We start from the raw sequence: 14,732 nt of genomic DNA on the forward strand, positions 1-14,732 counted from the left end.
ATGTTGGAGTACAGGTGAAATATGCTCTATTTTCAGTTTGTATCTGCTAAAATCCCTGCTTGCCAAGCCTGGGCCCATTCATCTGCTGCTTTTTCTGAGTTCCCATTTGTCATTCAGCGTGAAGGCAGAGAGTGGGAGTTTTTGTGACCCCCCATTTCTGAAAGTCACCATGCTCATGGTAATCTCTGCAGTAAACCAACTGCATTTGCATGGTGAAGGACACCAGGCAGCTCTGAGCATTCCTGCACTGGGGGAGATGTCCTGATATGCTAAAATCCAGCTCCTGGAAAAGGACTGTCCAGTGGAAGGGGAAGAACTGACCCTTTAGCTGCAGCATCTCATCTGGGGGATAAATTTTTGATAGGTGGTCAGCCCTGGGAAAAATAAATGTAGCATGTACAGTGAACAGAATTGTATAGGGTTCAGGGGAATACTGGTTTTTCACTGGGCTCTAGTATTCAAGTTCATTTTTAAACTTTATATATCTATTTTTTTCCCAGGAGAGAGTGAACTCTCATTTTCTGATCCCTTTACAGCTACTTTTAGTTTCCCCTGCAGGAGAATGAGGATGCTGTGGGAAGGCAGTGACAGCAAAGGAAGCTGACCTGTATTCCCTGCACAGCTGTGTTTGTATTCCCTGCACAGTTCCCAGAGCCCTGTGGCAGCTCAGGGTTCCACAGGTGTAACCTACAGCCAGAGGAATGGGAGTTACCTACCCTAAGAACAACAGGTCTGAGCAAATCTGGCTAAAATTGTGTAAAAACTGCTGCAAGGAGAGAAAATCCCATGCCCCAGGTTCCACCAGGGCTGCAAAGGGAAGTTGGTGCCTGTTCTTCTGCCAATGCCCCTGATTGTTAATGAGCCCTCCTTTAACAGTCTGTGTTTAGTAGGACAGCAGTAAGGCTTCAGCAGTCCCCACAATTTCCTGCATTCCCTGGGACACTCTGCCCCTTGCAGTAGCTCTGGTTCCTCACAGTGCCCTGAGAGCCTCTCTGGGTGTCCCCTCTCTCTGAGTCCCCTGCAGGTCACACATGGCCAATGCCTTTGGCCATTTACCTCCTTGGTCTGGCTGTTCCCCAGGTCAGAGATTCCCTGTGGGCCTTCAGCTCTCAGGCTGATGTAGCCAGGAACAAACATCACTGTGAGAGCTCTTGGGACTGAAAAATCCACTGTGTTTCACTGAGTCAGAGCTGTGCTTTGCAGAGATATCTATTTAATTTTGCCTTATGGTTCCTGTGTTTTCCAGTACCATTTCAGTGTTACTTATTCCTTCTGGGGAAGGAGGGCTCCAAGTTCCTCTTCCCTGCTGGAATATGGCTTCCATCCTGAGCTCTGTGTGTTCTGTACCTCATGCTGCACGAGATACAGATATGGAAAGATGCAGCTAAAAATGCTGCTTTTCCAGAAATCTTTCCTGTATTAGAATCCCAGAATGGTTTAGGTTGGAAGGGACTTTGAATGTCATCTCACCCCACCCCTGCCATGGCAGGGACACCTCCCACTGTCCCAGGCTGCTCCCAGCCCTGTCCAGCCTGGCCTTGGGCACTGCCAGGGACCCAGGGGCAGCCACAGCTGCTCTGGGCACCCTGTGCCAGGGCCTGCCCACCCTCACAGAGAACAATTCCTCATTCCCAATATCCCATCCAGCCCTGCCCTCTCTCCATTTGAAGCCATTCCCTGTATCCTGTCCCTCCATCCCTGGAGAGGGACTCAGCCCAGTCCCTCTCCAGCCCCCTGGGACCCCTTCAGGCCCTGCAAGGTTGATGTTGTTTTCCCTCAGCACCCATTTCTCAGAAATATCTTTTAATTTCAGGGCTCTTCCTTCTTCCCCAGCCCCCCATCACAGGTTTCCTCAGCTGAGGGTTGTATGGGAGGGTTAATGTTTTCCTTCATCCAGGCTGACATGGAGCAAAAAGCTTTCCCCCCCCTCCAGCTCCTGGGGAGCCTTTGGAAATGAAGGCTGCAAATCACATTAGATTGTATTTCACTAAAGGTTTTCTCTGTCCTAGAAAACTCCTGCCTCCTCCTGAAATACATTCAGCTTAAGAAGAGACTAATATATTTACTCTAACTGTGCTCAGTCTAGGAATAATTTTGCTGTAGAGATTAAATTTTTATATCATCTTGAAGAAAACCAACTCCTGCCAGTCCCCAGGGATCTCCAGTCTGGCTGTTCCAGCAGGAGGGGCTCAGATCTTGGCAGCTCCACGTGGTGTCTTGCTTTTTCTTTTCCCTTCTATTCCTGTAGTGCAATAGCAATATATTCCATTTGTTGCAAAGTTCAGAATTTTTAGGAGGTTCTGAAAAAAAAATTCCTGTTTTAGCTTTGGGTGAGTGTGGCTTTGGGATGAGTGAAGCTTGTGGCTGCTCAGAGCTCTGATCTGCAACAACACCTCATCTCCATGCAGCCCATTCCCACCTCCTGAGCTTGCAGAGTTCCCTAGGGGCTGAATCCACTCCAAAGTTGAAGATTTTTGTGGGGATTAGTGCTGTTTATCACTACAGGTAGGCTGGAGCAGGCATCAGGAGAGACTTTCTGGCAGAGGTTCAGCACTTCTGCTTTGTGCCTGCCCAGAAGGATAAAGGATTTGCTCTGTGACTTGGGAACAGTCCTGACTCTTTGCTTTCAACCTTTTCTTTGGGAAAATGAGCTGATGGCACCATGCTCCTTCCCTTTTTTGCTCATGCTGTCTCTGTGTGTGTCACTTCTGGCCCTTCCAGGCCAATTCCAAGCAGGTTTCATGGAATCCCAGAATATCCTGAGCAGCCACATGGGCTGGGCTCAGGGTAATTCCTGAAGTCACAGCAAAGGCACCCCAAGTTCACAGAAAGGTACCCAAAAATGTGGTGAATAAAAGCCAATGAATGGACTGACTGGATGAGGATGTGCTGTCACCATTTCTGTTCAGTTCTGCCCCTCCTGAGGCACCTTCTCAGCCAGCTGGAAACAAATTCCTTCCTCTTCTGTTTGGACATGATTTGTCCTCCTTAACAAATGTTCTTGATTCTTCTTGGAGTGCCACACAGCAGAGTGACATTCCTGAACCCTCCCAACAGCCTGGGCTGCAGAGGAGATGCTGAACCAGCCCAGGGACAGCCAGGGGATCCTGCCTGGCACACCCCACCTGGCAACCTTCATCTCCATGAGTCTCCTTGCAGGTGCTCTCCTGCAGGGCAGGATGGAGGGCTCATGGTGTGCCCTGCCCAGCACAAATGGATCCATCTGATTGATTGCTTTGGTTGCATGATGTTGGTTTAGCAGCATTTACCAACTTCAAGCAGTAGAAAGACAGAATGTGCAGAAATGAGCTGAGAGAAATGAATGAGTGCTGGGATCTGTCCCCCAGGCTGGCGTGGCCTCGGGGGTTGGTGGTGTTCTGAGCACTGGGGGAGGTTCCTCACCTTGAATTCCAGCTCCTTCACTGAGGGGCTGTGCCTGGGAGCACAATTCCCTCACCTGAGCCAGAGGTAAGGACCTCTGGAGACTGGCTGGGATCTTGTGGGATGGATTGGCCTTGGGGGGATCATCCTTCCCTGCTGGTTACAGTGTGGAGCTCTGGGACAAGCACTGCCTTGGTGTCTGAGTTCAGGGTGTGTTATCAGCTGTTGGTAATAACCTGAGCTTGTGATTTTAAAGCCTGCTTCTAACAGCCAGGTGCTGGGATGTCCATGGCTCCCAAATCCCACTGAGTGTCTGTCACAGACATCTTCTGTGAAAAATCCTTTCCTTAAGATTTTTCCTCCTGAGAAGCTGAGAGGCCTCAGGAACAAAATGTAACCAATGGTTATCTGCTGCTGTGGAATGCAACAGGTGCATCTGGCATTGGGCTCATGTGGTTGTTTCTAATTAATGGCCAATCACAGCTGGCTCAGACTCTCTGTCAGAGCCACAAACCTTTGTTATTCTTTATTATTCTATTCTTAGCCAGCCTTCTGATGAAATCCTTTCTTCTATTCTTTTAGTACAGTTTTAATATAATATATATCATAAAATAATAAATCAGCCTTCTGAAACATGGAGTCAGATCCTCATCTCTTCCCTCATCCTTGGACCCCTGTGAACACTGGCACAAGTGTTCTCCATCCATGGAGCCTCTGCCCCCCTCAGAAAGTCCCCGTGTCCCTCCTCACAGGTGTGGCTTCAAAGCACAGAAAGCAAAATCACTGGGGCAGGGAGAAATGTGTTCAGATGAATCAAGAAAAGCAAAATTAAGCTTTAAAAGCAAACTGGGAGATGCTGAGTGTTCCCAGAGTGGAACTACTTGGGGTTGGGAAGTTCATGGAGTGACCTGCTGAGCTTCTGCAGGCCACCAAGTGCCACCCATCCCAGCCTTCCTGGATGAACCCCGGGCTCCTGCTCAGCCTGGAGCTGGGAAAGGCAGCCTGGATGTGTGAGCACAGCCCGGGGCTCCTGGCAGCTGATTTGTTGTTATTGTCCTCAGATAAAATCCAGTCATCCAGTCCAGCCCAGTGTGGTCAGAGGGGCTCTGATACAGGAGGGAAGGATGTTGAGAGCTTCATTGTCAGAAGGAATACAATTAATAACAGCAACAACAACGATGATGATTATGATAATAATAATAGTAATAATAATCATAATTCTTCAAACTGTTCTTCCAACTATGATTTACATTCCCAGCTCATTTCTTCCTGTCTCTCAATGCTAGTTTTTGAGGAAAAAAAAACTTAAATCTGTGGGCAGGCAGGAATGTTTTGTCCAGGACAATGGGAGGCGGTGGTAGGTTTGGGAGCTGGACAAACCTTAAGGTTATTGTCCCTTCAAAAGCTTCAGAGGTGACAAAATCTGTCCTGTTCTCAGTCAGAGCTCTGCCATTGAAACCCTGGTGTCTTTCAGTATAAAAAACCAAACAGACACAAAAGCAAACCAAAATCTATCATTACTATTTTTGTGTTTCTGACAAAAAGAGAGTGAATCTCTGCTAATGAAAAATATTAAAATTCCAGGTGTTCTGTCTAATAAATAATAACATGAGCATGGACTTGGCTTCCCACAGCCACCACCAAATCATCCATGGAGCTCTTTATGTGCAGCTCATTTTGAACTTTGCCTATTTCCTTCAGCTATGCAGATATAAATAAATAATTCCCCTTGATAAGGGTCTGGGAACACTGTACTTTAAAAGATAAGAAAGGTTGGAGGGGAAATTGTTTTTAAATCCCTACCATTTGTATGCTGTTCACTGTTCACACTGAGCAAAAATTCATTCAGCTGGCACTTAACCAAGCCTGTTTTATTCCTGCTCTGTGTTCAACCTATCCTTCTCCTGGGGACATCTAACCTTCCATGTAATTACCTCTCTGAGAGTGGGAAGGAGGCCTGAATAACCTCCCCACCAACTCAATAAGTGCACAGATCCTGGGACAGGTCATCAGCTGCACACCAGGGGCAGGGCTGGCAGGAGCAGTGTGCCTGAGCCCTGAGGAACTGCAACACTTGAGCCATTTCTATTCCAGCATTGGGCCAAAGGAGGAGGACATGGAATGTCTGCAGAAAAACAACCCAAAATAGCCAGGAACCCAAAACAGCCAGGATTTTTAGAGTATTTTTTTTTCTTTAGGAGTTGGAAATAACAGCGATGGGTTTTACCAGGGATAGGTTTTACCAGGGATGGGTTTTACCAATGATGAGATTTACCAGGGATTCATTTTACCAGGGATGGGTTTTACCAAAAATGGGTTTTACCAGGGATAGGATTTATCAAAAATGGGTTTTACCAGAGGTGGGTTTTACCAAAAATGGGTTTTACCAGGGATGGGTTTTACCAATGCTGAGTTTCACCAGGGATGAGTTTTACCAATGATGGGTTTTACCAATGATGAGATTTACCAGTGATGGGTTTTACCAAAAATGAGTTTTACCAGGGGTGGGTTTTACCAAAAATGGGTTTTACCAGGGCACCCAATGATGGTTTTACCAATGACGAGTTTTATCAATGATGGGTTTTACTAATGATGGGTTTTACCAGAGATGGGTTTTTACCAATGATGAGTTTTACCAATGATGAGTTTTACCAATGATGGGTTTTACTAATGATGATTTTTACCAATTATAGGTTTTATCAATATTACCAATAATGGATTTCACCAGGGATGGGTTTTACCAAGGATGGGTTTTAGCAGGGATTGTTTTACCAAGGATGGGTTTTACCAGGGATGGGTTTTACCAATGATGGCTTTAGCAGTGATGGGTTTTACCAGGGATGGCTTTTACCAGGGATGGCTTTTACCAGAGATGTTGTTTTTGTTTTCCCCCCAGGTCTCTCCAAGTCCCTTGGTCTCATTGAGGGCTATGGTGGCCGTGGCAAGGGTGGCCTCCCAGCCACCCTGTCCCCCGAGGAGGAGGAGAAAGCCAAGGGACCCCATGAGAAGTATGGCTACAACTCCTACCTCAGTGAGAAGATCTCCCTGGACCGTTCCATCCCGGATTATCGCCCCACCAAGTGAGTGCCAGGGGCTCCAGCAGGGAATGTTTGTGTTCAGGTGTCACCCCAGAGCCAGGAGTGCTGGGGCTTTCCCAGTCAGGTTTGGTGCTGCTGGCATTTCCCTCATTGTTCCCAGGGCCCTGTGATGAGAAAGGGGGTGGCTGGGCTGGAATGAGCTCATGGAGTCACAGAACCACTGATGTTGGAAAACCCTCAAAGGTTGTTGAGTCCAACCATTCCCCAGCACTGCCAAGGCCACCACTGACCTGTGTCCTCAAGTGCCACATCAACAGAGCTGTTAAACCTCTACAGGGATGGGCATGCACTGCCCTGGGCAGCTGTGCCAGGGCCTGACCACCCTTTTTGTCAGGAAATAATTCCTAACATCCCACCTAAACCTCCCCTGGCCCAACTCAAGGCTTGTCCTGTCAGTTGGTACCTGGGAGAAGAAACTGATCCCCACCTGCCCCAGCCTTGTTCCAGGTAGTTGCAGAGAGTGAGAGAGTTCACCAAGATGATTTATCAGAGATAAAAGTGAATTTCATCCCAGTCTGTCTCTGTTTTCCTAAAGCAGTCCATGGTTTTGGGTGGAAGTGACGCCATCAGAAGCTTAGCTCTGCTTTCATTGAGCTTTTGGTGTTTAATACCCTGTAAAAGTGTGCAGAGGTTCTTCCTCCCTCCCTCCCTCCCTCCCTCCTTGTCAGCTCCTTCATGACCCTGCAGGATCTCCAGGGCCCTTGGGCTGCCCTCAGGCTCCTCCCAGCACAGGGATCCTCCAAGGACATTTGGGATTTCCCACTGGAGATTGGGCATTTAAAGGGAGTTTCTACAGGCAATATCCTTCCTCTCCTTTTTTGATTGAGCTTTTAAGGTGCTGGTGATGTTTACCTGCCAAGCAGCACAGGAGAACAGCCTTTAGAAGAGGTGACACATCATTTTGTTCAGAGGATGAGGAAAGACATGCTGCAAGTTTATCTTTGTGAAGGTTCATTTCAGATATGGCTGCCAGAGTGTTCCTCAAAATAGGAAAGTGTCAGTTTGTCCTGGCCTGGAGTGAAATCCTTGATAAAAAATGAGCTGAGAGAGGTTTGGATTGTGAAAGATCCATGTCCAATGCCTGTGTCATTGGGGCAGTGACAAAGATGTTGCAGAGCATTGAAAACTGTGCAGCCAGGAATGCAGCTCTGTGGGTCAGGAGGTGGCAGATTGTCCAGGCTGGGGCAGCTCTTGTTCCCCCTGTCCCCAGAGCTCAGATTGTCCAGGCTGGGGCAGCTCTTGTTCCCCCTGTCCCCAGAGCTCCAGATTGTCCAGGCTGGGGCAGCTCTTGTTCTTTTATCTCTCTGTCCCCAGAGCTCAGATTGTCCAGGCTGGGGCAGCAGGGGCAGCTCTTGTTCCCCCTGTCCCCAGAGCTCAGATTGTCCAGGCTGGGGGAACAGGGGCAGCTCTTGTTCCCCCTGTCCCTAGAGCTCAGATTGTCCAGGGCAGCAGGGGCAGCTCTTGTTCCTTCACCTCTCTGGGTGCTGCCTGAATTCCAAGCAGCCCCTTGGAGCATCCAGGGCTGTCAAGCGCTGACAACAGAAACCCTTGGATGAGTTTCCAAAGGAATGGAGCCCAGGCTGCATTGTGCTGCTGCAGCTCCTCAGCCAGGCTGAATTGCAGGTACAAATTGCACCTCTGCCTCTGTGATATGCAAATCCCAGCACAATGCTGGATCCTTGGAGCGAGACCTTCCCCAGCACTTACCTGAGGCTGAGCTGCTGATTTCCATTTCTCATCCCCAGCTCTGACTTCCAGCAGAGCCAGCCTTACTTGGCTAGAATTAATTTGAGAAGTAATGTTTCTCTTCAGATTTGGGGGGAAGAAAAGGATTAATTCTGACATTTTCAGCCTTGCATTGTATTTTTCCTCAGTTCCACTATCCATCATTCCATGGGAGAGGGGGGGAGAGGACAGGGCACAGCAATAAAAATGCTTCAGTTGGGAGCTGGGCTGAGATTTGGGAGGGAATTCGTGCAGCTGCACAACTCAGTGCCTTTTATCTGTGTAAGAACTTCAGGAGTGCATTTTGTTTATTGGTTTTCTTTTTGTTTTGGGGATCAATTGGCTTGATATTGTAAGAGAACAGTTGGTCTGTGTGTAATAGGCTGGAGTTTGCTGGAGAATATGGAAAGTTTCACCTCTTCCTACCTCTGGCTTCAAGGTTCCCTTGCTATTTAGTGCATAAAGTTTTATGGCTGATTTTATGAAGGGTTGAACACAAACCATTTAAGTCAAGTATCCTGGTTTCTGATTAAAATAGATTCAAGTCAAGGGAAATTAGCCTAAATGGCTTAGAAATTGCAGCATTAGTGGGGAAAAACTGTTGAAAACCCTCCAGCTGATAAGCATTACAAAGCATGTAGTAGTTTCAAATATAATAGTGAAGCTGTGTGGTTCAGCTAAAGGCTGCAGAGTGTCTGGAATGCCAATGGACTGGCACTGGTCCTGGCACAGGCTGGCACTCCCCAGCCTTTCCTCTCAGTTTTCCCTGGTTTTAAGGAAAGATTCATGTGGTCAAGTGTCACTGCCCTGAGTGCTGAGCAAAGCTGCATCAGAGCTCTGAGGCCTTTTCCTGCTCCTTTCTTGTGCCTGAGGCCAAAGGGAGGTGGAGCAAGGAGAGTTATGGGGAAGTTTGGCACATTTTGGGTATATTTTTGTGTCTCCAGGCTCCCTGCACCCCGTGGTCAGCACCACTGAGGGTTCAGGGACTCAGATATCCCTGCTCCATGGGATTTCAGGAGCTGTTGCTGAGGAGGAGCCAGTCCAGCTCACAGCTCAAGGCCTCTCAGTCCTGCCCAGAGGCAGAGAAGGGAGGGAGTTTCCCAGGGAGAATGGTCCCAGAGGTGTGAGGATGATGTTCAGGAGAAGGTGAGGCCTTTCCCAGCACCAGGAGCTGTGGCAGAATACCTTGTGTGCCCTCATCTGGGGAATTGTGGTGTCACTTTCTGGTACTTTGGATTATCATCTTTGCTTTACTTGAGCTATTTCCTTCCCCTTTCCTTTTCTCCTTTCCCCTTCCCTTATTTATCCCTTCCCTTTTCCCCTTCCTCTTTCTCCTCTCCCTTTCCCCCTTCCCTTTTCCTTTTTCCCCCCTCCCCTTTCCTAATCCACTTCCCCTTCCCTTTTCTCCTTCTTCCCCTTCCCCATCCCCCCTCCTTCTTTCCCCTTTTCTTTTTTTTCTTACCCTCCCTCATCCTCTTTCCCCTTTCCTGTTCCCTTTTCCCTTCTCCTCTTTCCCCTTTCCTGTTCCCTTTTCCTTCTTCTCTTTCCCCTTTCCTGTTCCCTTTTCCCCTCTCCTTTTTCCCATTCCCTGTTCCCTTTTCCCTTCTCCTCTTTCCCATTCCCTGTTCCCTTTTCCCTTCTCTTTCCCCTTTCCTGTTCCCTTTTCCCCTCTCCTCTTTCCCCTTCCCTGTTCCCTATTCCCCTCTCCTCTTTCCCCTTTCCTTTTCCCATTTCCCCTCTCCTCTTTCCCATTCCCTGTTCCCTTTTCCCTTCTCCTCTTTCCCCTTTCCTGTTCCCATTTCCCCTCTCCTCTTTCCCATTCCCTGTTCCCTTTTCCCTTCTCCTCTTTCCCCTTTCCTGTTCCCATTTCCCCTCTTTCCCATTCCCTGTTCCCTTTTCCCTTCTCCTCTTTCCCATTCCCTGTTCCCTTTCCCCCTCTCCTCTCTCCCCTTCCCCATTCCCCTTTTCTGCTTTCCCCTTTCCCCATTGCTGCTGGGGCTGCTCCCCTGGGCTGGGAGGTGGAAACTCTTCCCTGCTGTTCCCCACTGAGGGATTGGGATTGTCCTGGGCTGATTCCCAGAGCAGAGGTGCCAGAGGTCTGGGATGAGCTGTGTGGAGCTGGTTCCAAGCAGGAGCTGTGCCTGCCCCAGCTGGACCCTACCCTGAGCAGGAAAGGCTGTGCTGGATGTGCACGAGATTTCCCAGTGAACCAAGTGACAGATTCCAGCTGGGATGGCTGGGAAAGCCCTTCCTTGGGCTGAAATAGGCAGGACTGGTGTTTTGGGGTGAGTTATTCCAGAACCTGCTGCCAGGCAGTGCCACAGTGAGAAGGGCACTGGGAACACATGCCTAATCACGCTTGATTGGGTTTTTTGGCTTTAAGGTGAGATTCCTGCATGTTCTGGAAAACAATCTCAGCTTCCAGATTGGAAGTACCCAAAGTGCTGCCTACAGCCTGCAGGATTTCTACACAAATCTTCACAAAAATGAGCTGGAGAGATTTTCTCAATTTTCTGCAAAATCCTCTGAAGGACAAGGCTGCTATGTGAGTTTTATTGTTTATCCATTCCCAGCACTCACTACCTGCCTGGGGAGGATGGGGCTTTGGGAGATATGTTGTTTTCTATATTGAAAGTGAAGCATATTTACATGGGATGCCAGGGCCTGCAAACATTCCCTGCTTGGATACAACATTTTATGCACCTCTGTTGTATCCTGTGATGCAGGATTTAATGGGAACCTCTCCTATGTGTAGCCAGAAAATAAAATTGCTTTGTTAGATCAGCCTGCCTGTCCATCTTATCCAGTATCTAATCTCTGATAGTGGAATTACCAGATGCTTCAGGTTGAAGAAATCATATTAAGGGAAACTATGAAATAATCTTCCCATCTGGTACATTCTGCCTCCCCCATTCTCTCCTTTCAATCCTTTCCAACATAAATGTGGAGTTCTCATTATCTCTTTAAAAGTCTGTTCTTTTCTGGAATCCTGCTAAGCTCTGATTCAGTGGTATTTTATGGCATTATAGGATTAAGGGGTAGATTTAAGAGAAATAATACCCACAATTGTTAGGACTATTGGATCACTGGGTGCAGATGACACATTCCTGCTGCTGCAAATCTCCTGACAGCTGTTCTCGGGAGGGGAGCCCCGAGGTATTAAAGTGAAGAGCAAAGATGGTGTAAGAGATAAGCAACTCCCAGAGTTTGATTTTTCACAGGTTTTGAGGGGTTCCCAGCCTGGAGACACAACCCCTTCTCCTGCCTGCCTTGGGGTCCTGCACATGGGTCAGGAGGTGCGTGGAAAGAGGCTTGGAACAAGGGGATGTAGTGATAGGATGAGAGGGAATGGCCTAAAAATGCCGGAGGGCAGGGATGGATGGGATACTGGGAAGGAATTCCTGTCTGTGAGGGTGAGGAGATACAGGAACAGGTTTGACCCAGAGAGGCTGTGGCTGCCCCTGGGTCCCTGGGCCGGGCTGGACAGGGCTTGGAGCAGCCTGGGGCAGTGGGAGGTGTCCCTGCCATGGCAGGGGTGGCCCTGGATCAGCTTTAAGGTCCCTTCCAACCCAAACCCTTCTGGGATCCTCTGATGGAAAAGGTTTGGAGGTGTTGGGAGCCTGGTTTGCTGCTGTGTTCTCACAGCACCTGGTCTGTGTTTGCCCTGGGCCCTGTGGGGAGGTGCCCTGGGCAGAGCCCCCATCACCTGCTGCTGAAGAGGGAGCAGTTCCACGTCCCTGCCTGGTGTAAGTGTCCCTGTGGTGTCTGGGCTGAGTCAGAGCCATCCCCTGCAGCTCTCAGTGCCTGAATCTCCCGTTCATTTCCGGAGCTGCTGCCGTGGGATTTCAGCACCAGCTGGCTTTGGCTGCTTTATTGCCAGGGACCCCATGCAGCAGCAAGCTGAGCCTTTCTTTGGCATGCAGTGCAGAAGAGGGAGAGCTTTGGCTTCTGGGTAGACTTTGGGTTGTTGTTTGACAATTTAAATTAAAGAAATGAAATCAGCTTTTGATCAGTTTTTATTTCAAGCGGTTTTGTGTGGCCTCTGTGGGCTCTCAGTGTGTCCCTGCTGGTGCTGGAGCACTTTGTGGGGTGGAGGGAGGCCCTGTTCCCCTTGGGGTCTCTCCCCATCCCTGGAGAGCCTCCCTCAGACTTACAGGAGCTTGCAGGGCCCAAGAATTGCATTTTGGCTTTTTAATCACAGCAGAATGCATATTTGGAAAGTGATGGATGTGGGTGTGACTGAGACACGTCAGGACTGCCCAGGAGGATGCACCTGGAGGCTGTAATTGAGTCTCCTGCCCATGACTCCCCTCCTGCCTGCCCATCTCTTGTGCTGGATCCCAAATGTCCTGCAGAGCCCACCCTGGCCATGGTTTGTGCCAGGGGGCTCAGCCTGTGCCCTCTGATGGGAAGGTTCCATGTGCTATCATACTCATTTTCCTGTGAAAATACAGAAATCTCTTCCACTTTGGGAGTGACTGAACTCCCTGGCTTTGCAGGTGCCCTTGTCTCAGATTTCTCTGGGACCAAGGCACTGAAAGGAGGGATTTTCTCAGCACCTGCCACAGCCTGGGCAGGAGGTGCCCCTGTCACTGCTCCATCCATCTCATCTCATCCCTCCCCTTTAATAAAACCAAACGCTTTCTGCCTTTCCCCCTGCCCACAGGACCGTGTTGGCTGTGGCAGAAGTGTCTGAGATGTGCAGATATTACAGTGGGAGAGCTCAGTGATGGCTTCTGCAGCATCTGGGACATTCCTGAGCACGCATTTGTGGTGATGTGCCTGTCACTCGTGTCCTGCCCTGGGCTGCTCAGCCAGGCTTGATGAAGTGAGTCTGCAGAGAAGGACAACATTTAAGAAGACAAAACAAACTACTTGAATTATGAGAGTGATATTTGCTGGGAAATAGAGTTTCATGCCTGTTTATTTGTTGTGATTGCTGCTTATTGCAAACAAAGGAGGTCAGAAGAGCTCCTTCTCTCTTGCATGCACAATGTGCTACTACAGTCTGCAGAGAGTGCTTTGGTGTGTTTCAGTCCTACACCCAAACAACAGCCAGGAAAAGAGGCAGGATGTAGGGCTTTTTCTTCATCAAATAACTGAAGGGAAAACTAGAGAGGAATCAAGACCGTGGAAGAAGGAAAAAAAAAATTGCTTTTTCAGATATGAAATTCCCTTTGAATTGCATGTGGGAGTGTATTAAAAGATCCTTACAGCTCTAGGAAAAAGCCAGGACTGGTTGTGCACCTCCTCTCCTAATAGATGGTTGTGGGTTTGATCCAGCATTGTATGAAAAACACTCCTGCCCTTGGCTTTTTATAGCTTCAGCCATAAAAAAAGAAAAGTAATATTTTCCAGTACTTGGAAAGGTGCCACCTGAAAATTTTCTGGGAGAGCAAGTAGAGAAATCAAGCAGTGAGTATCAGTGTCACAGCTCTGGCATGCAGGAGCTGTGCCTCAGAACAGGGCTCACCAAAGCCAGAGCAGATTTACAGCTCTGGGATGGATTGTTGGATATTTTCTGTCCATGTGTTGTTCTGTCCTGCCCAATCTGTCCCATCTCTGTGTGGCTCCAGGCAGTTTTAATCTGCCAGGCTGCAAAAAGTCATGGAAACCTCCTGAACTGGAAGGGACCCAGCTCAGGAGAATGAGAATCACTGGGGCTGGAAAATCCCTCCCAGCCCATCCAGTCCCAGCTGTGCCCCATCCCCACCTTGTCCCAGAGCTCTGAGTGCCACCTCCAGCCCTTCCCTGGGCACCTCCAGGGATGGGCACTCCAAACCTCCCTGGGCAGCCCCTGGCAGTGCTGAGCCCCCTTTCCATGGGGAAATTCCTGCTGATGTCCCCCCTGAGGCTCCCCTGGCCCAGCCTGAGGCCGTTCCCTCTGCTCCTGTCCCTGTTCCCTGGAGCACAGCCCGACCCCCCCGGCTGTCCCCTCCTGTCAGGAGCTGTGCAGAGCCACAAGGGCCCCCTGAGCCTCCTTTGCTCCAGGCTGAGCCCCTGCCCAGCTCCCTCAGCTGCTCCTGGGGCTCCAGACCCTTCCCAGCTCTGTTCCCTGCCCTGGACACGCCCCAGCCCCTCGGGGTCTGTCTTGAAGTGAGGAGCAAAATCACCCAGTGCAGCCCCTGGCCCTGCACAGACACCCAACAATCCCAGCCTGGGCATCCCTGGAGCTCCTGGAGCTCTGGCAGCCTCGGGGCTGTGCCCATTCCCTGGGCAGCCTGGGCAGTGCCAGCACCCTCTGGGGGAAGAACCTTTCCCAAAATCCAACATAAACCTGCCCTGGCCCAGCCCCAGCTGTTCCTGTCCCTGTCCCTGTCCCTGTCCCTGTCCCTGTCCCACAGAGCAGAGATCAGAGCTGCCCCTCAGGAGCAGCTGCAGCCCAGTCAGGTCCTGCTGGTGTCACTGGAGGCCGTGCCCAGGCTGTCCCTCCCTGCTCTGAAGATCATTCCAAACCCAGCTCCACACAAAGTCAGGTTTTTGTTTCTCCTGCATCCTCAGGGCCCTGAGCTCTGAGGAGCTGCTGCT

The 14,732-nt window shown here is 49.6% G+C and overlaps 1 protein-coding gene across 2 annotated transcripts in view; it reads left to right on the forward strand.

Moving 5' to 3' along the window:
• The window catches only part of GALNT17 (polypeptide N-acetylgalactosaminyltransferase 17), a 256,132-nt gene that overhangs the window by 52,247 nt on the left and 189,153 nt on the right, over positions 1–14,732 (forward strand). For both annotated transcript variants that reach the window (XM_054647141.2, XM_077188550.1), the window contains exon 2: positions 6,278–6,461. In XM_054647141.2, coding sequence (XP_054503116.1) covers positions 6,278–6,461 — 184 coding nt within the window. The remainder of the gene's footprint in view (positions 1–6,277; positions 6,462–14,732) is intronic.

The sequence above is a fragment of the Agelaius phoeniceus genome, chromosome 20 (genome assembly GCF_051311805.1).
Source record: "Agelaius phoeniceus isolate bAgePho1 chromosome 20, bAgePho1.hap1, whole genome shotgun sequence".
In the NCBI taxonomy this organism is placed as follows: Eukaryota; Metazoa; Chordata; class Aves; order Passeriformes; family Icteridae; genus Agelaius; species Agelaius phoeniceus.